The sequence below is a fragment of the Haliaeetus albicilla genome, chromosome 19 (assembly GCF_947461875.1).
Source record: "Haliaeetus albicilla chromosome 19, bHalAlb1.1, whole genome shotgun sequence".
In the NCBI taxonomy this organism is placed as follows: domain Eukaryota; kingdom Metazoa; phylum Chordata; class Aves; order Accipitriformes; family Accipitridae; genus Haliaeetus; species Haliaeetus albicilla.
The window spans coordinates 15,551,961-15,575,461 of NC_091501.1; the positions used below are offsets into that span (position 1 = coordinate 15,551,961).

A 23,501-nucleotide genomic window follows, 5' to 3' on the forward strand; every position below is an offset into this window, starting at 1 on the left:
AAAACTAGATTTAAATCACCTCACCTTTAGTATATCATCCCAGACACTTCACAACTGCTGGAAAAGGTGTTGACTAATCCTAAATAAATGCATGCGAGGGTAAAAACAGAGGCAAATTTCACATGCCACTCGCAGCTCTGTATCGATGCAACAGCTTAATGTGCAACAAAGTCCTCGGCTACTGCTACTTCAAGACTTTAATATGTAGACTAAAGACAAAGCTGGGGAGCTGCTCACCTTCCTTGTGCATCAAGCTAATAGCAATGGGAGAACAAGGAGGGGAAGGAAGAAACATGCTGGATCTTGCCATAGTCATTACTGTGCATCCCCCAGTGTCCTCAGACACATTACTGCTTTTCTCTAACACCTCACGCTGTACTTCCCCACCGCAAATTCTGGGTGAAGCCTTAATAAAGCTCTGACATCTATTGTTAAAACTCACAAACTAAAAATTCAGCGACTCAGCTTGTGTGACTTTTTGGAATCGCTGCAGCAAGTCGTGAATGATGTATGAAATGAAAAATCCCTGCTCACTGCACACAATTCAGATAGTAAAATCTCCCCGGAGCATTAAAAAAAAGCACTTAAATGTGTCATTTTATTTTTGTCCTGTGCCCAGAAGACTCCCTCATCTCTTCCCAAGAACATGCAGACACCTCAGCTATCACCAGAGAACGAGAAAGCACACTTGGAGCTAAAGTAGATCAGTTCAGTTCACACAGTGTTTCCAGGAAAAGATACAGGAACCTGGAGCAAACCAGACAGAATTATATTGGAGACATGTTCAAGCCTCTCTCCAAACACACTTTTTTTGGTCATTTTTTAAAGTAATATCTAATCTCATCAGCCTGACTTTAACTTGATTGACCTTTGGAGATTGCATTAAGGAAGCAACAACAGCACGCTCAATATAGTTAGGACCATGAGAGGAAACATTTGATACAAATATCATGTGTGCAGCTAGACATTGTTTATGTTGGGACAAATAGAGCAACACGCTTTGACTTCAAGCCTTTATTCTTTCTAGCCCCTTTACCGGAACTTTTTCCCAGCCTGCCTTTTGGTGTTGACCTTTTAAATCTGGCAGAGCCGAACATCATGCTGACATAATTTAGCCATCATCTGACTCACTGCATGTGCTGCTTTCATCTGTTTTCTAGTGAGCACCTGTTGATATTTTTCATATCCTTATTATGGAGGAGCTAGTAGAATGTGATGGGACTTTTTTCTTGTGGTTTTTTTGGGGCAAGAGGTTTAGCAACAGTGACGCGGAACACAGAGAAAGGTTGGGTTACTCCCAACGGGGATTTCTTCAATACCAAAACTTCTGCATGCGACAGGCAGCCTCTGTTCACGCACCTCCACTTCCAGAACGAGAGGATCTCCAGAATTAATCTTGCAGCAAAACGGCTCAGTTTGGAGCACACAAACTGTCACTCTTTCCCAATCGCTAAAAGGTGGGGAGTTGTCCAGTTTGATGGTGTTCCCTTTGAGCACAAGGAGGATGGAAAATTGACAGCAAGACTGCAAGTCTACGGAAGAGTGATCTGCCCAGATGCAGCTGTCTTGGTGACTGCATTTAGTTTTAGGAACAGAAAGCAGGGGTCCCATCTAACGACAACTGATGTTGTCTTCTCTTGACAAGTTTTCTTAAATTTGCAATTTAATAATTTTTCCTCCCCAAATATTACTGATGAGGAAGGACAGTCGCCTACACCAGTGTCACGTTTCTGTCATCTTTGGCATTCTGAAATTTCAGGGAAAGCAGAGAAAAAAGTGCAGCTGTTAACCCTTTTGCTTCTCTAGCTGATTCATATAAAAACTAGAGCCATACCTACTTCTGGCTCCTCGTACACAGCAGAAGGAAGAAGGGACTACATTGTTCACCAAACACACCGCTGAAGCAGGGGCAGAGACAAGAATTTTGCAGTGCATCCTCCACCCATCAGCACTAGTGCCTTCAATGAGCAGCACTGCAGTAAGGCTGAATTAGCAGTAACTGCTCTATGTTGGGTTGTTTGGGTTTGGGTTTTTTTTTCCTGTAACAAAGCAAGAGGCAGACAGAAAATACACCGGTAATATCTGGTCCATTCGTCCTACCAGGAAGATACCGTCTTTGGATGTCACCACCCAATCTGGAAAGCAAGGCACTGCTGGAATCTAATATAGCGCATGGGCTATGGAAGTGTGCTTTTCAATGCCTTTTCTCAACAGACAAGCACACTGGGTCCAGGTTAGATTTGGTTCCACAAGAGGTCAGCTAGAGCTTAAGGATTAAAAGCAGCAGTGCTTAAAAGCAAGCATACAACAGTTCCTCGAAGTCTGGGAGGTAAGAGGGTTGGTTCTCTACTGCCTTGCAGGGATAGTGGTTTCCAGGCTCACACTGACAAAAATCCCATCTTTGCACTTAGGCAAGATTTTCTGGGAAACGAAACATGCTTGAAATCATTTTCTCAATTTGTTTCCCTCCCCATGCCAATTTTATTTATTTCTTCTTTTTGTTTGGGGTGGAAAAGGAATACTTGTCCCTATCCCAGCTTTTTGATACTCTGCTAGAAGCAACACTATACTACTTACATAATATTGACATGATCGCACAAATAAGCCAAACATGAGACACGTAGGAGTTGGTGATAAGAACTAACTTTTCCAAAAAGCACACCTTAAAACCAGAAGGATCGGCTTATGAGGAGAAAGAGCTGGACTTCAGAAGAAAAGGATTTGTGGTGGTTAAAATGAAAGCATCAGACAAAAAAAATTAGAGTGATTGTACGTCTGCTAAAATAGCCTTACACATATATTTATCCACACGCATTATGTAAGATAGATAAAAATTACTTTTTCAACAGGCCATGAGGAAAACTGTTTATCTGCCAACATAGTAAGACTACATGATTAATAATAAGACTGCTTAGGGTAGGTGGTTCCAGATTTATTTGTTCAGACACAGCTCCTATCAAGACTGATAATCTGACAAATTACAGTAAGTTTTGCAAATATATACTAGCTTTTATTCAGCGTAAACCTCAGAGGCCTTTTAAGTTTGTATAAGGAGGGAAAAGAACCAAATGAAAGCAATCATCTGCTTACCAGAGCAGGAAGTTGTACTTCTTGTGCTCACCTTCGAACTATTCCAGGGCCAAAATGTTAAAGAACTTGCAATGGGCACTACCGTCTACACTATGCATTTCAGAAGTGCTCTCATAAAATATATATGTATATTTTACCTATAACTATCCAATAAGAACCTACTTAAAAGACACAAAGAACAGGGAGAAGTAGTAAGACATGTTAGGGCTATTACAGGAAAATGCTCAGGCTGTGTTGCACCTGGAGACGGAAAGTAATTGGGACCCTGACAGGGACACATCAGGGATGGTAAAGAAAGGCCTCAGAAAAGCACAGAAGACACCCATCGTTGGATGTGTGCTCATGAAGTAGTCATTCCTCTTTGTTTTGCTGGCTGACTCTTTCTACTAGCAGTTCACTCTGCATTATGACTGAATTAGGTAAGGAGGTGCTGGGGGGAGCGCTCTTGGCGAACTGCAGTCTACAGCCAGGCTCATTAAAACCAGCACATTTGCTGCAATGTTTGCAGCATTTCCTCTAGGTTTTAAGATTGGTTTAATAAGTGAAATTCTGAGCAGAAAGAATATATTAATTTACTTTTTAGTGCTTCTTGCTATAAGTATTCAATGTCATGCTGGATTTTTTTAAATTATTTTTAATACTATAGGGAGCATAAAAATGCATTAATTTAATATCTTAATCAAAATGAACACATCCTTCTAGAAGCCCAAAGCTGCTAAGTACACAGGACAGGTTCATTAGCACAGTTTTGGAGCATGAAAGGAAAGTGAATTGAGAACCCAAGATTCACAAACATCAACACAAAATCCCAGGGCTTTTTAATAAAGTTTTGTCCCAGTTCCTACTGCTTGCTGACTCCCAGGAAAACTGCGGACAGCAGAGCCCACGAGCTGCTGATGTGTTGTAGAGACAAGCCTAGAGTTAAACCCTTAAATCATCCACCAGCAGTTTGATTTGGGGGTAAGTAGCATGTAGGATTAGCATACAAATAACCATCCTTTCCATCTGAGAGAAACAGGGCAAGGTTGTTACAGGTGTCAGAACTTTGATTGACATCCTAGACATGGCAGCAAGGTGCCTGGCCAGGAGCAGAGTTGTGGGTTTGAGCTTTTCCTGGACCAGGGAGTGATGTTGTGCTGTGGGTAGGGCTAATCGCTGTACAGTATGTAGCACACGAAAAACAAGGACACAGCAATTCAGGAGAGGTTTGCAGGCAAAGCCATTCCAATTTTAAATATTTGGCTTTACTAAGGCATGTTTCCAAATTAAGAGGCCCTATAGCTTTCAACAGGATTATTCAGGGTACATCAAGTCAAGCATGTAGTATACATTTCTAGGATTAGGGTTAATGTTATTTTAGTATAAAGTGTTCTTAAATGTATCAGATTACAAATTAAATAAGGAAGCCAACAAAAACTAGTGGAGAACAGCACCTTACTGAGTCTGCTCTCCCCCTTCATGACACTTTGTATAAGGCAGACACATTAGGCTTATAAAGATTTCTTTGCAAATTTGGGGGATTTTTTTGTAATCTCAAATCCTAGAAACTTCTGAATTCTGTGTAAAACTTGTTTAACACAAATTAGAAAGTGGAGAAATGCAATTTGTTTCTTTATGGGAAGATGAATTTTTAAGTTTTCTACTATCTAAAACAAACAAACAAAATCTTAATTTTTGAATGTTAATTTTGAGAAAGAATAGTAGCTCTGAAGGTAACAGTCCTGACTTCAGGAAAACAAGATTTATGTAGAAGCAACCATAGTGACAGAAGATGAGAACTAAGACAATAATTCACGGTGATTGCAACTGTTATTACCATCCCTAATCCGTAGCCTGTAACTCACTTAAGCTATGACTACCTAGAAATCCTTCCTAAAATTCCTCTAAAAGACAAAACCAAGTTCAGTGATTGTTACTGGAACTATTTTTAGAAGTTGATAGCAATAATAAATACCTCCGTTTCTTAGAGCAGATGTATTTAAGGGGGAGTGTTAATTATTAAATCTGTATCTGCATCAACTTTTTTCTAATACATATTTTTCTTTAAGGTATCTGCAAAGAAATAACATTATAAAATAAAATAAAAATAACATTTATTTTGTCCCATGATGGAGCAATAATACTGTTCAATGCAGAGTTACAATATAATAAATACTATTCACTAAGCTAGAACCTGAGACTCTGTGTATGCTGATATTTATGGCTTGCAAGCTTGTCTTGAACAAAAATCAGGTTTGATTCACAAGCATTTTGCACATTTTAGTATCAAGAGAGAAAAGTGATAACTCCTGTACATAAAGTCCAAAGGTTCAAGCTTTGTTCAAAACAAAGGTGTGATACAAAAGCAGTGATAAAAGAGCAAGGGGACATTTGCTACCTGGTGTAGTATAGCGTCTTCCTAATTAGTCCGATATATTGTCACTTACAGTATATCCAAATGTATAACTTGACTTACTCTCACTTACTCACTCTCACCTCCCCCAAATGTAGAAAAGATACAATAAAATCCCTGATGTTCTCTGCTTTCGCCCCCCCAAAAAATAATTTTATCTTTGCATGTTGGGCAATTCTCACTTTCATCCACTATGTGCCAACATAAGACATTTTTGCAAAAGAAAAGATGAAAAGCTTAAATTCCAGTACTGCAGAATGCCACTTCACTCAAGACCTGCAGGAGAATTTCCTGAGGAACATCATTCCGGAGCTGAACATACTCTTCTCTTTTATAAAAGTAGTGATTTTCTGCTAGTGAAAAGTTCCCTTGTGCTGTCTTTTGTTATAAAATAGATAAACAGGGTTCACTCTAATCCCAGAGGAAAATATTTTGCAGTTAATAATCGAGGCCATTGCGCTTTTTGAAAAATAGGTGCTAAATACGCTCCAGTTGCTGGTAGCTGCAGTTCTGATGTAAGGCTGGAAGAGGGACTGAATTGTGAATCCATTATACCAGCACTCCATAATGACATTTTAGCACATGCTTAAATTAAGCCTGCAACTAACCTAACCGACTGCCATGGGGCTATCAAGATGCTTAATTGCTAGCATAGATTTAAAGTCTGTCTTAATCAGGTTTAGAGAAGACAGGACCATATTGTGAGTGCCTGTATAACATGGGGTGCAGAATTCCACCATGATTTCTACATAAATACATGCATAAGTATCATACCAAGGAGATGTGCAGAGATGACATCAACATGGAGAGCCTGCAAGGTCTCTTAGCCATATATTGTTTCGTTTTGACACATGGCTTGGTAAAGATTAAATTTGGCTGAACTACTACTTATCCTGCTATTTGAGCAATTTATGTTCTCACTAGTATTTGGTCAAGATCTGATAGAACTTTTGTCAATTTTTGACCCAGGATATGTTTCAGGGTTTTTGTTTTGAGTTTTTGTTTTTTTAATATCTTTCTAAATATTAGAAAGAAGCAGAACGAGCAGTTTCTGTAAAACGAAATTTTAGTTATTTCTAGGCCATTACAGACTTTTTTTTTTTTTGGCCTGATCAGGTACAGCTAGCTCTTCCACCCATCATTTTTCAGGAAGATAACAACTTGATAGATTCATACATGCATCTAAAAAAGCAGCACATTCTAGAGGTGACTTAAACAGCCTCTTCTCTTTTAAAATATGAATCTACTGATATCCATAGCCATTTTAAAAAATACCAATCACATACAATGAGACTCAAGTGCCAAAGGCTAATGATTCAGACTGTGCAAGAAGCAGCCTCAGGAAGGTGTGAAACAACAGTACCAGAATTATGTTACAGTTCCCTGTAACAAGGTGTAAAACGTGTAAAGCTTTTTGACAGTGTAGACTCATTGCTTCAGATATTTGTGTCTGAAAAACTTCAAAGATTCAAGAAAATTTTGATCAGGAGGAAAAAAAAAAACAAAAAAAAGCTTGTGACTGACTTAGATTTATTTAAAAGGTTATCCATTATCCATTATTTAAAAGAATCCATTGGGAAGTTAGCCATCACAAAAACAGTGTATTTACTAAGGTATACCCAAAATATGGATTCTTAAGGACAGCAATAGTTAAGACCAACTTCATTTAGAAGACATTTGAGTATTGCATACTGTGTATTTTGGTTTCCAAATTCATCATGAGTATATTTAACTTTAGTGAGAAATTAAAAGAAAAAGCAATTCTTAAAGTCAGGAGGGCTGAAAGCGTGTAACAATGTTGTCCATTTTGATGGCCAAGTCTCAATTATCTATTATGAAGTTTTACATGAAATTTCTATTTCCAGGTGAGCAGTATTTGAATTTTTCACTTTGCTCATGGCTATACTGTTAGGAAAAACAGCGATGCTTGTTGCATATTATTCAAATATTCACATCAAGAAGGAATGCTATGTATTATCTGGAACATTTGAAGAATTTAGCAAATTAAACGTAACAAAATTCAGTAAGAAACTTTTTTTTAATTACATAGTAGTGACTTGTTTTTCAGTTGTGGGTGAAATAGCCACAAAAAAAAAATTAACATTTCAAACAAATAATTTTTCTTTCTTTTTTTTTTTTTTTTAAAGGAACAGATATGTAGCAGAAATCAGAACTTCTTAAAGGTATCTCTGTGCTAGACAATAAGAGCTAAATATTCTTCTGCTACATTTTACACAGAGGCATTTTTTCACATAGGCTTCGGCTAAAAATGCAGAAAGTTTCCAATTAAGTCTTGGATGTCAAATCACATGTCATAATACAATTGATGATATTTACTCCTGAAGTAAATCTTTTTAATATGGGTATTATTTTAAACATATTTCATAAAAACACTAGTCATAAAGTCAAGTCTGAGGAAAATTCAGCAAGGAAGAAATCAAGAAAGTTGCATTTCTTTTAAAAGAGGTTCTAGAAAATACTAAGCAGACCTATAGAATGGTTGTTGTTTCACCAAGAATGTTGTCCCGCCCTCTGGCACTGCAGACTTACCTACGCTGCCCCAAAATCACCAGTTTTATTAAGATTTATTGAGCTGCTATGTATTGACAAAATCTTTGTTGTAAAATAATTTTCCATCAAAATACACCGTACTGTAGAAAGGTAATGAAGAGCTATAGGACAGGCTTTAAGAGGCACTGCACTTTCATCTGAAAAGTCTCCTGAAATTCTTTGAACATTTCCAGGGGATTAATGAGGTATTTTGACAACACACGAGAAGCATCTGGTTTTCAAGAAGCCTTATAAGAGGGAACATTCACATTCTTGGAAATTAAACTGTGTATTTTAAGCCACTAAAAATAACACAATTATTAAAAATTTGGCAGCTCTGAAGAAAAATACCAGCAGATACGGGAAAACACATGGAACTACTGAAGAGCGTCAAACTTGAGTACACACATTTCACAGCATTTCAACATGACTTAAACACCAATTTTAACAGCTTAATTGAATGTTTCTTATTAAAAGCTATCACAGATGAACTAAAATAAGAACAAGCTAAACTAGCCAGAGTGTAGCTAAATCAAAGGCATTATTCCTTGCAAGTTGGGTGGATTAACTGTGCATATGTGCGTTACTCTCCTTGTAGTACATCCTTATCCCTTCAAAAACTGTTAAGGTGTTTTGAGGGTTTCAAAACCTTTGGCAATTAGTGGGAGAGAGAGTATTATTGCTTTTTTTTTTTTTTTCTCTTTTAAGACATGCTGAATGATACAATTAATGTAAATTTCAGAGAACATTCATCTCACATACACAGCAAAATTAGTACAAGCAGACTGTTACACCTACCATTTCATATATTTTTAAAAATATTTTTAGGGCCTATTCCTGCAAACTAGTACTCCCTTGAATATTTCAATGCATTGCAACAAGTATGTTAGTGTATAAATAAGGGTTCAGTTCTGCAAAGCTTTAGTGAATAAAGGGCTCTCTTAAGCCTCACTCCTGTAAATACCTCAATATTTCTGAAAACTCAGAGTTTAAATGTTTCAAGATCTACCCTTATTTAATCAAGCTGGGCAAGAAGCATACTGAGGTGTCATTTTGAAAACACCTTGTAACCCACTACCCACTAACCACTACTACTATCCGTATAAAGTATTCATACATGCATTTGAGAGAGCTGGTATCTTAGGTGTTTGCGATACTTAACGTGCATTTTCCATGACATGAGAGAGTAATAGGATCTGCTAACCAATACCAGACCACAAGACATTTTAAGTCTCTCTAAGTACTTCTACATAATAATTTTTTTTAAATAATAATTGCATTTAGAGTGCGAGCAGTTGTACAGGAAAAAGCTGCTTCCTAAACTCTACTCTTTTCAGTCTGCACCCCTTCACAAGCTAAATATTTTACAGAGGCAGCATCTTTACAATGCTTATGGTTGAACACTCTACTTTCTGCAGTCATGTCTCATTATTTACAAGATCGCATTTAATATATGTATTTTAAAAACCTGGCTTGTCTCAGGTCTTCAAACCAGCAAGTGGGGAAGAAAAAAAAGCTAACGCAATCTGCCCTTTTCTTCAGGAATAGTGATCTACTCATCTTCATAGCTATTCAGTGGTACTTTTACAGTCTGCAGTACATTTACAAGCAAAATCAATACCAAGGTTGGGGGGGCAGGGGGTAGACGTTTGTGTCACCATCCCTGATAACGTTCTAGATGTGTTTAAGGGCAAAAATTCCACCCCAATATATTAGTTTTATTAATCCTTTTCCTATGATCCGTTTGCCTGGCTAGGGAAATTATGCAAAAAGTAATAAAAGTTCTAATTCAATTTCCATGTTAAGAGATGGATTTGAAAAAAAATATAAATCAGAAACCACATTCTTTGTGTTTACTAAGAGATATGCACTCCAACATTTAGTGTCATGGAGCTGGAGTTAAAACCAGAAACGGTGAAGATAATTTAGCTGCATGAATGCCTGCTCTTCAGTAAAATGCTGCCAAAATTAAATAGGAATGAAACAGCACTTTGTAGTCATTGGTCGCTCAGCAGGGTTTGCGTAGTTAAAAACCTAAGTGAAAAGGGTGATTGACCTACATTGCTACTAGCTTAGCACAGCTGTACTTTCATATTTTCACTGCATCTGAGGAAGCTCATTATTTAATACAACTGAGTTACATGTAATTGTCGGTCTTTCATTTTACACTTTTAGGGGCCAGATATTAATCTCAAATGTGCAGCAGGCATTACTGTGCATCTGGAAATATCTGCGGCTGCCCATTTGCACGCAAGGCTAAGAGACAGGATTGCACATAGTTGCACCTGAAATTAGAAGGCTGGCCAGTGGTAGGAGGACCTCACAAATATGCAGAAATCAAATGAGCAGATGGAACAGAAAGCAAATCCCTTGGCACCCCAAAGGCAAACGCTCTGCTGTTTCCCTATTGTTTTGAGCAGAAGCAGCCCAGAATGCACAACCAAAGAGCATTTCACACAACTCATACCTGCGGTTTAAATAAGTAATAACATTCCAGTTAACAACCAGTTTGACATGTTAACAGCCCAAGGGCTGTTAACATAACGACTGGTCATTAATGGCAGTAATGACAGATTTCAAAGGGAATATTGTGCTTGTAAATGGACATGCTGCCAGTCAGAAGAGAGGACAGAGCAGGATAGGCTGATACATTAAGATGTCACTGTACAGCTCTGGAGGGAAAAAGAAAAGGGGAAAAAAAACCTCCTTGCATATTTCACTTACTGTAAATGGACTTGAAATATTGGCATAAACCTAAGTTCCTTAAATTAAGTCTTCACTTTCTAACCCAAGAGTGTATAAGCAGGAGACAGAAGCCTGCAGGGGAATTATACTCTGCATATCATTTTCACAGAGTGTGTTATTTCTAACATTGAGCCCTTTCTTTACCCAAGTCAGTTCTCATCCTCGTTAACAAAACAGAGTTCATTCCTGCTGTTGCCACCCTAATACCCATGGTGTTCTATGCCACCTCTGAAACCACTGGAGTGACTTACATGAATCAGAGTCCAGGGTAAAGCCTCTCACACCCAAAGTATCTTCTGAGCTCATTACCTCATTAAAGATTTCTTCCATTCCCTCAATCCTCCCCAACCCAGAGAAAAAGGTTTTAATACAGTAAAATTAACTAATTTGACCAAAGGAGAGAGCTAAACCAAAGCAGGTTTTGAAGTTCTGAAGATAACAGAGTATTTATAAAAAGCTCACCAAAGCGGGTACCTCAGGGCTCAAATGCAGAACAAGAGTGTGCATCAGGGCCGACAGAGCATTTAGTTTTTTGGCAAGCATCTCTAAATGAGAGATACTGGAAGTATCTTTGCAAATAGCCAAAGACACAGTTTGCAGATTTAACCATGAACGTTAAAGCACCCAAACTGGTTACATTATTGCTTATAGCATCTGTAGAATGGCTGTCTTATTGAAAGACATAATGAACACAGAGAGACAAGTTAATAAGCAATTTTACTCTTTATAGTATCGTGCAAGCCACATATCCTCTAGAGGGCACCACATAAATTAATAGGAAGCTAGAACAGTTTTATATGTAGCAAAGACTCCCTTTATGGTTAAAAAGAAAAAAAAAAATTAAGAGGATAGTTTGAAAGTGTAATCGAACCCTAATCTGATCATTAGTACAAAGTAATTTGTTCTTTAAATTCATATCAAGTGGGTTGCTAAATAGGAAAGCTTATTTGACTACAAAGCTAGAGAACATTTAACTAGTTTCTACATTAGCATTAAAAAGATCACTTTTATAGGTTCACTGCATAACTAAGTAGATAAGACGCAATGAGGCAAATGACTATCTGCAATTACCTTAAGTGCATCAGTTTGAAGTTTAGTGTAAATACCAAGTTTAAATCTATGCACTCACAAGAATCACTAAAAAAAGGCTCATGCCAACATAGCTTCATTAAGACTTGATAAACCCGGAGACAAAAATCAGAAACATCTTAAAACTGATTATAGGATTTCTCATGTATGCTGGTTTCACTGGTGCAAAATATTGTGTATGACAAAATAACCGAAACACCAGTTTTGAATGTGGTCATGACAGATAAAAAATACAGTCTCCTTTCTCTGAATCACTTACTATGAATTTCAACAATCTGTTAGCAAAATATTTACTCCTGTTAGACCTTCAAAGACCAGGCAGCAGCAGTGTGTGTGTGTGTGTGCGCATCTGTGCTGGGGAAATGCTTTGCTCGTATCTCTACTACTAGATCGCTTTTGGTTTTGATTTTAAAACATTTGATTTTAAAACATTTGATTTTAAAACTTTGGATCTGCTGCACTAGCACTTGGGAGATTCAGTAAGTTCAAAGTCTCCAGTAAATTTGGAACTCAGATCAAAGAGCCATAGCAGAGTTTTCTTATTCCTGCAGGCACTTGTTGTAGAAAGATTCTTAAAATGGGTTTTAAAAATTAGGGTGTTACCTTCCCCCCAGAAGCTGTTCCGACCTCTCTCTATAGATACACTCTTTAAGATCGCAAGTGACCTCGGTTCTCGTACAACAATTCCCTTCTATTCAAACAGCTCCCTGCCAGTTTTTAAAAGAAAGGTTTTGTTACCTACTTCTTTGGCAGCTTTAACACAATGGCCTTAAGATGCAGACTCTACACTAAATTCCCAGCACTCTATCTTGCGTTCAGTTCAGAGTTTTAAGGGGTAGGAGAGCACTTTTACCAAGAAGTAGTCCAAGCCCACGCCTGAAGAACCCCGATCTGCCTTGCAGCCCCAGAACAACAACTGCACGACACATTTGCGAAGGCTTTTGATCCGCTCTAGAAAAAACAGGTTGTAACGTGGAGAGCCAGAGTACTAACGGTTGTTAATAACGCTTTAGTCTTGATTCCTGTTCCAACCTACCCATGCTGTACAACTCAGGAACTGATCGGTGTGTGGGAACCTCCTATTCGGTACCTGTGCTTAAACTGAACTTGTAAGTTAACGCATTCAAAGAGAATTTTAATTTTTCCCCAATGTATTACTGACTTGAATGTCCCTTTAAAAGGAAAAGGCTTCACTACAGGGGCAGGGGAGATATTCCCAGAAGTTCAGGTTAGCCTGGAGCAGCTAGTCTCATTAGGCCCACTCTACAGGGAATGGAGGAAAGCTGCTTTTATAGGAAATAGGTGCTCTGAATCACCCCAGAGGAGCCTTTTCTCTCTATTTACTGTTGAGAGCCTAGGGAGACTAAACTTCCCAATTAAACTTAACTCCTGCAAAGCATCCCTATTTATTCACATACAATCTGCAGATAAACTAGCCTGGTGCTGCTCATCAGTACTTTGCTACGAGTTATACCTCAAAGACTTTTGAGAACGTAGGTCCACAAGCAGACAAGGCGACAGAAAATCAGGTGACGATTAGCTATCTGTGAGAAGTGGCAACAGGTTACCGAGCATCCCACCCAGATCACCCAGTTCAACCAGGACCAGAGTGGATTGGAGCCTACTAGCTACATGGTTATTTAGCAGGGGGAAGACAACTGGTCATCTTGGTCCAGCTTCTAACAGCTAAACGGTAACACTCATAAAAGCTGCCACAAATGCCACAAATGAAATCCCTTGGCAAACTGAGAGGACGAAAATGGGCAGGCAAAGATGAGTGAAGCGCTCCTGACAGAGTTCAAACCCTGCCCTGGAGGTGGTGAAAACCATGCGTGCAGGTCCAGGCCGCTACGCCTGGCCACCGCCGTGCTGCTGGGGGAGGAGGAGACCACCAGCTCCCCAGGAGCACGGTGCTGGGGGACGCATGGGAGGGTTCACTCTCCTCCTCCTCGAAGCACAGGACCCCAGTATTAGCATCAGAAAACTGGCAGCCACCTGCACAACCTGGTTACGCGTGCTTTTTGATTCAGATTTTAGTCTTATCTCCACGCTTCAGTATTTGTTTTCTCACCCTCCACTTACACTCGGCCTTGCAGCCCTCAAGTACCGCTTATGCAATAGCGACTACGTAGGAAGGGCTGAAGAGATTTACCACGTTTGTCAGGGAACGTAGGAAGGACGCGGCCTACCTCAGATAGTCTCTGCGACAAAGGATAAGGTTGGCTTTGGTGTACAAGGTAGAGCCCACCTCCCCCAGGCGACAGTCACAGCAGGCACATTTCAGGCAGTCTTCATGCCAATATTTGTCCAGGGCCTTTAGGAGATACCGGTCTTTAATCTTACGGTTGCAGCCAGCACAACCTTTCGGCTTGGTGTCTGGCTGGACTGAGAGCATTTGTATACCTGAAATACAACAAGACAAGAGAAGACTGAAAATAGATATTCTCTTGAGTGCAAGTCTCACCCTTTTCTTCCTCCACCTCGCTCCCCCCCTCCCCAGTTCATTAAAAAGGCAATCGTGTAGATAGGATAAAATAACCTAGATAGTCCACAGCAAGCTGAAAACAATGTTAAGATAAATTTGAGAGCAGAAACTTCCACTGCTCTAAGTTCCACAGCTTCTCTTTAACACCTCATTTACCTGGTCTCTTTGCTGAAAAGAAATAGGATTAAAAAATTAAAATGAAAAATTAAAACAGTTCATTTGAAAAGTCATCCACTTCTGCCCAAAGTATCCAATACTCAGCAACCAAAATTTAAATAAACGGCATATCTATGATGGCAAACATAGCTAAATCTACATATTTGGACCTATTTGCACTATATTCGGAAAATATAAAAGCACTCCAGGTTCTAAAGAAGAAAAGACTGAAGCTGGGCTGGGGCCAGAGTTACAGGGTGGTTTGACATAGACATTTTTGTGCTGGTGGGGGGCTGTTTTGCTTTTTAGGATATCAGTTCTTGTTAGACACATGAATGAAGCAATCAGATTTCCAGAGACTTCCATACCAGCACCTCTAGTTACAACCTGCAGTGTAAGTATCTTCTGAAAAATCTGATTTTAAATAATCTGCACAAGGTCAGAGTGTTGCTAGTTTGTCAAGGGGAAAAAAAAAAAAACAACAAAAAAACCACAAAAAACCTCTTCCTCACTTTCCAATCCCAATCTTAGCCAACAAATAGTCGGGACAAGGAGTACAGTACTGTCCATTAAGTATATATACATTTTGATGTAATAGCGGAGAGCATTTAAATAACAATTCAAGTGCCTGAACCACTGTTTAAGGGAAGCAACTGGTAAAAGTGGAACACAGTGGAGCAATGGTACGCAGAGCACCGCAGCCAGCTTCCAGAGATCCATACAAAAATCGATTGCCCTCGGTTTTACAGTAAATGGGGAGAGAAGGTCACTGCCCCGCAGTGCTTACAGACTGGTCTCTCTTGGTTAATCGCATGAACTGCCATCCCATTACACTCAGACCAATTCTCTGAAAGTCATTTCTTAGAATAAGCAAAATCATAGCCCTGTGGATGCTTTGTTGGACATCAAATAGGCACCAGAGAGAAAGAGAGAACGGACAGACAGTTTGATCACGTTAGGTTGTCTCACTGTTTTAAAGCCAATCAGAGATGTAACTTAAAAAAAAAATCTTACTCATTAGAGCACATCTGAATATCACAATAAGAATTTGTCAAGATTGGGGAACGAATGCTGTTGCCAACAAGCAACTAGTACCCCAAAATTCAGGGTATGACACCCTGTTACTATGCAGAGACTGGGAAAGGTCAAATAGAGTCTGGTAACAAAGAAAAGCAAATTCAAGACCTCCTCATCCAGAACGCTCTACTAGCTAGCGTTAAGAAAGCCTTACAGTCCCAGCTTCTATCAGCAGATCTCGGTTGGTGCTGTAACACACCACTACAGACAGGCAGGCTCTGGGAGCTAGGACATCAACAAGCTGGGGTTTGGGTTTGGTTTGGTTTTTAAAAACTTTCGTAAGGAAAACACAAAAATGAGTGTAATTTTTGAAGCAATGGTACAGCGTGCCGTTATGGATATTAGCTCTAACAAAGACAAGAGGCTAAATGCTACGCCAGCTGAGGTATCCCAGGGATCTCCACGCATATGTGTACGTGGAACATGTTGAATTTACGTGGACTGCAGCGACTGTATAGCCGGTTAAGTGACTTTCCAGGGTTACCAAGCTGAACTCCCAAGTTTCACCTGCAAAGCTGATCATTGAATTAAAAACAGTAATTCTTATTGTGACATATGAGCACAACGGCCTTGCTTTCCTTTTTGCAATACTCTCTATTATGCATTTTGGAGCGATATATTTACCTGTTAAATTCGCCATTCAGCGATATGCAGAGTTCTAGTGGGCACCCTGAAGTACCACGGCAGTACTGCTGCCTAACATCTAAAACTCATAACAAAAGTGTAAAGTCTGTATTTTTCTATCAGTAAGTATAAAAAAATGGCATTGCTGCCTTCCCATTACTCCCCAATCAATGCTACTCATAGCTCCTACACCACTTAGACTCGTAAGATCTGTTGCTTGTTCAGAAGGGGGAGGATGAGATCCAGCGACCTGCACAGGGCTCCATATAAGTCTGTGGCACATCTGGGAACGAACACGCACATCACGTCTTGAGCAAGCACCGTGAGACAAAGACTGAGCCTTTACAGTATCTTCAATTGCCAGCTGACTCCCCTGAATCCAGGGTACATACATGAAGCAGCAAATAACATGGCTATAAATAAATTGCTAAAGCAGTGAAAACATCAGAGATTTTTGGTAAAGAACCTATACCAGACCGTAAGGGGAAGTCCTGCTGGAACTCTAATACCTTCCTTCACTTAGTTGAAAAACCTTAATCTGTAAAGTTGCATATGACAGTAGAGTATAAATATCTGCTAAGTGCCAACTACAGGCTTATCCCCAGACCCTCTCTTTGGCCACGTAGAGGACAAATGCATAAAACTGGCCACAATTTGTATCAACTTCTTGGAACTCAGTAAAAAAGTTCAGAAGCATGAAGGGCTGTTCTAGGACTTTAATCTTTAGCTCGAGGAAAAGCAGGATAAACTAGGAGCTAACACAGTTAAAGGCTTTAAAGAAAAAAATCTTAATGTAAAAATTTTGTCGCCTGATAAGGAAGCGGGTTAGAGAGCGGAGGCTGACAGTCTCTGATGCGGGCTGATCTACTGTCCTGCGCCGTCTGAAGGGAACAAGATGCCACAGAAACAAGGCTAAACAATTAATTATCTGAGCAAACCGCAGTAATCAAGCCAGATAATTCCTGAGGTATATGCTGCAAACACAGGGTTACTGTATTACAAATAAAATCACAGCTTGCACAATCTTGCACGTACCCCTGCACAGTTTTTGAGATATTTGCTGCATCAGGAAAGTAGACAGAGCACTGTCACTCATGTTCGTTAGCCCGCACCCTCCTCGTAGAAGCAAGTGAAAAGGGGCAGACACCCCATGGAAGCAGTGTTAGCAACCCTGCACGTCTATTTTCCTGAGGCTGAGAGAGAAGGTGGTGCTGACATCCCACTGGCAGCTTCTTCAGATTAGGGATTCAATCTGCAGCAGCTTTTGGAGGGAAGGAATGCTTTTCTCCTCTGATAGATCTGATCTTTTCGCACTTTACTTGCAATGATGCTGCTTCTATTTTAATCAAAGTTAAAAAAACAATACCCAAACTATTGCTTCATTATAAAAAAAAGTTACTCTTTTCTTGAAGTGTAGAAAGGTTCTAGACAAAACAAAGCACAAAACAGTGCTCCGAGAAGAGTTTTACATATCTCCATATTCTTTGCACATACCCTTTTCTTCACATGCCCTGGATTAAATTGCTTAATTTTGAAAACAGAATATTTTATTACTTTTTTCTGTATTGTATGAGCCACCTTAATGCAGATCACCTCACAGACCATCTCTCTTCCCTTCAACGTTCCCATAAGAACTCCAATGCAGTTATACTTTTCAGATATGCGCTCGTGTATTTTTAGCTCTCTCTTAATTTGGCAGTAAGAATACCTGCAGCTTACTGTCAGCCAGCTTTTCACAGGCTGCAGTTTAAGTACCCATTTATTTCTTAGGACACAGGAAGGACCCTTTCAGAGGCTGACAGCACCCACAAAACCATCCAAACTGCTTGCCACTGAAATATCAGGTAGCGGCACACAGCACTGCTGCCTGGCTGCCCTCCTCCCCCAGGAAAGCAGAGCTTATGGAGTACTTCCAAAAAACCATACAATACCATAAGTGCTACACCCAGGCTGGGGGGAAAAAAAAAAAAAAAAAAAAAAATCAAACCAAGCTTTCCCTTCAGTTCTGCAGTCCTACCCATGCTCTGCATCACAGAGCAGATCTGTTCTCAGAACTGAGAAATTTCAGTGCCTAGTCTGTCACTGTCAGACAAACCCTTCTTAGTTCACCCCAATATGCTTTCAAGGGCTTCCTCTATCCTTCCCTCCATTCCCTCCGTCCCTCCACAGTCCCCAAGACACTGCACATAAACTGCAGAGCTGTGTCAAGAACAAGACTTCTTCATCACCAACCACCACCTTTAGGATTTTTGAAGGGAGAACTTAATAACCTGATTTGCAGGTTTTTGGATTTCCCCTCGGTCTCCCCAAATAAGTTCGATGCAACTGACTCCCATCCCTGGTCATTGTTGTTATTGTGGGATGAAACACTGTCAAATGATTTGTAACTGTGATTTCAGGATAAAGAGGAAAGATTGCTTGAAAAAGCTAAATTAGGCTCCTGGAAGAAGGCAGAGAAACAAAAATCCATTCCACTCCAATCATCGCCCTTCTCAAAAATCAAAGGGAATGAAGATTTGACATAATGAACTGTATTTTCTTAGTGATGTAGTAGCATCTGTAAGCAGGATTGGTCCCTGATGGTGCTGAGTGCGGCACAAGACCCACAGAACTCAGTTTCTGGTTTGTGGTACAGACAGTCTTTGAAAGGCATGTTAAGGGAGGAAGAGTTGGATGTTATTATGCACTGGATCACTTAAAAACTTTTAAAGACCACTCTCCTCCCCCCCTGCCTCCTTTGCAGAGGCACGCACACAGTTCTACCAAGGACAGTAGTATGTACAGAAAGGAAGGGAAGACTTGTCTCTACTTTAAAAAGAAAAAAAAAATCAGTTTGGAGCAAATTAAGTATCAGTGCACTGGTCTTTAAAAGATAGCAAACTGACAGACAATATGTAGCCAACAAGAGAGTTAGAGTTCTAGTAGAAGATAAAAAGAATACTTTTCTGATGCTTTCCCACTTTGTAGCTTCATCCTAACAGCGTTCAGAGCTCCAATTATTCAGGACAATACACACGCAGACTTAAAAAAAAAAAAAGTTAGGGTTTCAGAAGCTAAGAAACATTTCAGAACTTGCATGTAGCACATCAGGAGTCGTAACTAGTTTTAGATTGGCATGTAAATTGTTCTGTGGAAAATTCTTATTGCCTCCAAGACCCTGCTATTCTGAGTTATTTGACAGTTTAAGGGAAATCATAATTAAAAAAAGAGACATAAATAATAGCCTGTGCAGTGTGGTGCACAGAAATAAGCAGAACCATTTCATTTAAACTCTGGTGAGCTTTTAATTGCCTGGATTGCATTGTGAACCAGCCTAACGGTTGATTGCCTCCATTATGCTCTCTTGTTCTGTGCCATTCATCCACACAGTCTCAGCTTCTGTAGTTAACACAACAAAGTAACCGCAACTCCCTAACACTCAGGTTTTTTTTAAAAAAAATGAAAGTAAGGATTTTAGTACTCTGAATATAGTCTCTTCTGCATACTTTTGAGTTAATTTTCCATGGTATATAACTAAACTTCACCTCCTGCCCCTTCTTCTACAGAGGAATCGGGCGGGGGGTATTTTTTTTTTTCTTTTTCAATAAAGGAGGTGGGTTGGGAAGTGGAGGAAAAAAAAAAAAGAAAAGAGGTTAGGTAAAAACTAAAAATGGGAATGCAGTCCCACGGCTAGGAGCAGTGATACAGATTAAAAGAATTTGGCCAACATGGCCAGTCGCTTGCCAAGAGACACCAAACAAAAGATTTCTCCTCTTCTTTCCCCTTCTCTTTTTGAAAGCTAGATTGGGCCTAAAAGCTTGTTTCTCTCTGTTCAGTGGCCCAGAGCATCCCTGCAGGCTGTAGCCCCCTAAGGGACACCACAGCAAATAGATGTACCCGGCTCGCAGGGACGGGAGCTGCTCAGCTATGTTCCTACCCCTGTCGTGTCCCCCCACCTCTCTCCCCCCGGCCCCCCCCGCTCCCTCCCTCCTTTTTTAGAGCAGCGGTGCTGGGAACCAATTTGATTCCCTTTTTCTCCAATGCAGCTGCAAGGCTCAGAGATACTGACATTTTTCCACTCTTATCAGTTTAATTACAGTTACCATGGCAGCAAAGTGCTAGTGCTTGGCAAAGGCCAACAAGAGATTTGCAAGACTGAGTTCAATTTTGATGCAGCTCACATGCAAAATAAAAAAATAAATAAGAAACATACACTCTACAACAAAGAATCCCTTTCGGAGTTAGACGCTCGAGCCCTTTGTGCTAATTCCTTTTCAAGCATCCCAGGGATGGGGCGACGGGGAGCGGAGGGGAGAGGGAGGTGCGGGCAAAGCATGTGCCGATATTTGTCGCACCCACCCGGATTAATCGCTTTAAGCGGCGCTCCTACAAAGCTGTCCTAGGCAGCGGCGTTTGGGGTCTCCTCAGAGCACACGCGGACGCTCGCTCCGCACCGCAGTCGGGATGGAGGAGGAGAGAGAAGCCCCCTCGTCTCGTCGTCCCCCCCCGCCCCAAGGCGCACCGCTCCCGCTCGGTGCGCTCTAAACCAGCAGACCGCCGCCTTACCAAAACTTTTCTCCTTTTTCTGCATGAGTTGATTTACGGGCGCCCGCAGAGCTCCTTCTCATCGAAGCACCCAAATCCCGGCCAAAGTAGCAAGTGCTTCCCCCGGCTGCGGGTCAAGTGAGCGGGAGCGCGGCGCGCCGCAGCCCGGCGGGCGGGGGGCGGCGGGGGGGGGGCGGCACACCCCGAGCCGCCGGCCGCGCACGGCGATGGCGAGCGACAAAGCCACATGCTCCCCTAACTCTGCCCGTAAGCCTCTAATCCCAGCGGTCTCTTAGCTTTGTTGTAACAAATGGGTTTGATTAAACTGTCACATGCGGCGTTAGCATACCACATCGCGCTCGGTATGAAGGGGGGGGCGGTGGAAAAGAGAGGAAAAAAGAGAGAAGAGGACGGCAGGCAGAAGTCCTGTTTCATAACGCCAGCCCGGCTGCCCTTCCCGCACGCCGGTCGAAGGGAGGGCTGCGGGAGCGCGGCCCCCGGGGGCGCCTCTGCCCCCCCCGGGCTCCCCGCCCCGGCGGCCGCCGCGCTCCTGCCTCCGCTCTGCCCAAAGGGTTAACCCTGCACCGAACCAGTTGCAAATTAAACCGCCGTACGGGGAAGGCTTGTGGATTAAAGCCGGGGAGTGGGAAATTAACCGACTCCCTTGATAATTGAGAGCACGTTTCGAGAAGCTCTGGAAGAAGCAAGAATAATAACAACAATAATAACGGGGGGGGGGGGCGTTTGCTGCAATTCATTATTAACTTTGACTGCTATTTCTCGAGACATGCAGTCGGATGGGTTTCGCTCAGCATCCTCCGCTTGCATGTATTTCATGTCTCATCATAAAAATAATGAAGCCTCACATGATTTAAACAAAACAGTCTCAGCAGAGCTGCAGCTTGAGTGAAAGTTGCAGTGCAGAGATGCGTGTGTGTGTATTGCAGCCCCGGCTTATGACTCAGAGAGAGAGGGAGAGGAGAGAGGAGAGAGAGTGTGATGCAGACACACGTACACAAATGACCCAAAGCTTATGTACACAGTTGCCTCACTTACCTTCTCAATTAAGCGATAGAGAGGAGGCAGTTCAATAAGCACAGTGGCTGCTTTGTAGCTCTTCTCCTTGGGAAAGGTCAAAAAGAAGCATTGTTTGGGGAAAAAAAATAAAGAGGGGGTGGGAGAGATGGGGAGGGAGATCGCTATTCTTTAAGTTTAAAATAATGAGGTCCTCAAGGATCCGCCAAGTAATTGTGTTGACCGCATCCGAGCTACAGGTGTCCTCCTTTTAGTATCTTGCAGTCCAAGGCTGTCTGTCTCCGTCCTGGCTGAAGACAACTTACCTAAAGCAGCGTGTGAGGAGCCGAGTTGAATGAAGTCAGGGCTTTATCAGCTGCAAAATGCAATCCCTTACCAGCCAGACATAATACAGCAAAAGAAAAGGTCACTCAGTTATTACTGAGCCGGCAGAGCCCAGGCAGCTCTTGTGGAAGACCACAGAGAAGCAGCTCCCTTCCGATTTAAGGCTATTTACCTCTCTCCCCCTCCACCCACCCACCCACCCACCCTTCCTCTCCCTCTCCCCCCTCCCAGCTCCCCCTTCCTCGCTCTCCCTCTCTCTTTCTCTCTCGTTCTGCAGCTCGCTCAAGTACAGCCGCCCTCGGAAAGTGCAAAGCAGCCAGGAGACAGATTGGGCTTTGTTGGTAATTTCCCATGGTGAAAATTTACAAGCCTGCAAGTGCAGTCAGCAAAACCACATGCATATGCTAGACACAAACACCAGGGACACACACACACGCACACACAAGTGACCTCTACTGAAGCGGCTCAGGATCACCTTCCCGGAGAGCGCTCCAGAAACACACCCGGGGAAGCAGGGGAGCGTCGTCCCGCCGGCCCCCCCGCCCCCCCAGCACTCCTCCCCAAATACTTTGCCTAAACCAAACAATAAGTTGCCTACGCATAAAAAAAAAAAAAAAAAAAAACCAGGAGAGAAAAACCGGCGAGATACAGATCTCTCTATTAATGAGTAATGAGAAAAATCCCCGAAGGTGAAAACGCTGCCTCTCTCCGCGCTAGATCCGAGCTGCTCAGCAAGGAGTGGAAACTCCGGCGTGAAAGTTTCCCGCTCCCCCGCGCGGTCCCCGGCCGCCCGCCCGCCGCCGGCAGCGCGCCCCGGCCCCGGCCCCGGCCCCGCCGCACCCCGGCCCCCGGCCCCGGCGCAGCCCGGGCACCGCTCGCCGCATGCCACCACCCTCCCTGCACCGCTTCAGCTGAAGGAAGGAGGACAAGCCGTTTCCCCCCTACGGGAGCCTCGTGCCAGGAGCCCAAGACGGATCCTTATTCTCTGCCTAGTGGTGGAGGGGGAAAAAATAAGGGACGGGGGTGTTCGAGGTGTTGGACACCCCTGGCCGAGAGACAGACGGACAGACATGCAAACACGGGGGAGAGCGAGCACGCTTTGATATTCAGTCACGCTCGCGGATGATTGTTTCTTCGGGTTTTCTAAGAAGGATGTTGAGCCTAGCCTACTGTAAATAAAGTTAAAAAAATCCAAAGCATCTTCCTCTAAGAGCCATCTGCAGTTGGAGAAAGACCAGATTAAGAATTTGTGAATACAGTTTTCAGACTTCAAAGTGAATATCTGTTGTCTGCTATTAGAAGCACCACACTAGATTTCCACAAAGCTTTGAAAGATGTCAGCTTACAATATACCCTAAATTTGAATGACACTCATATTATAGAAGTCTTTCAAGACCCAAGAAAGATTTA

At 41.8% G+C, this 23,501-nt stretch overlaps 1 protein-coding gene across 6 annotated transcripts in view; it reads right to left on the reverse strand.

Annotated features, from left to right (window-relative positions):
- LMO3 (LIM domain only 3) overlaps positions 1-23,501 on the reverse strand; it is a 63,175-nt gene that overhangs the window by 39,234 nt on the left and 440 nt on the right. Inside the window, exons 1-3 of one of the 6 annotated variants that reach the window (XM_069807820.1) lie at positions 22,542-22,624; positions 21,789-22,072; positions 14,056-14,269 (exon numbers count right to left, since the gene is read on the reverse strand). In XM_069807820.1, coding sequence (XP_069663921.1) covers positions 14,056-14,261 — 206 coding nt within the window. In that variant the 5' untranslated portion in view covers positions 14,262-14,269; positions 21,789-22,072; positions 22,542-22,624. Of the gene's footprint in view, positions 1-14,055; positions 14,270-20,753; positions 20,876-21,788; positions 22,271-22,541; positions 22,625-23,501 lie in introns of those variants that run through there. The other 5 variants (XM_069807821.1, XM_069807823.1, XM_069807818.1 and 2 more) reach the window with 5 other exon arrangements.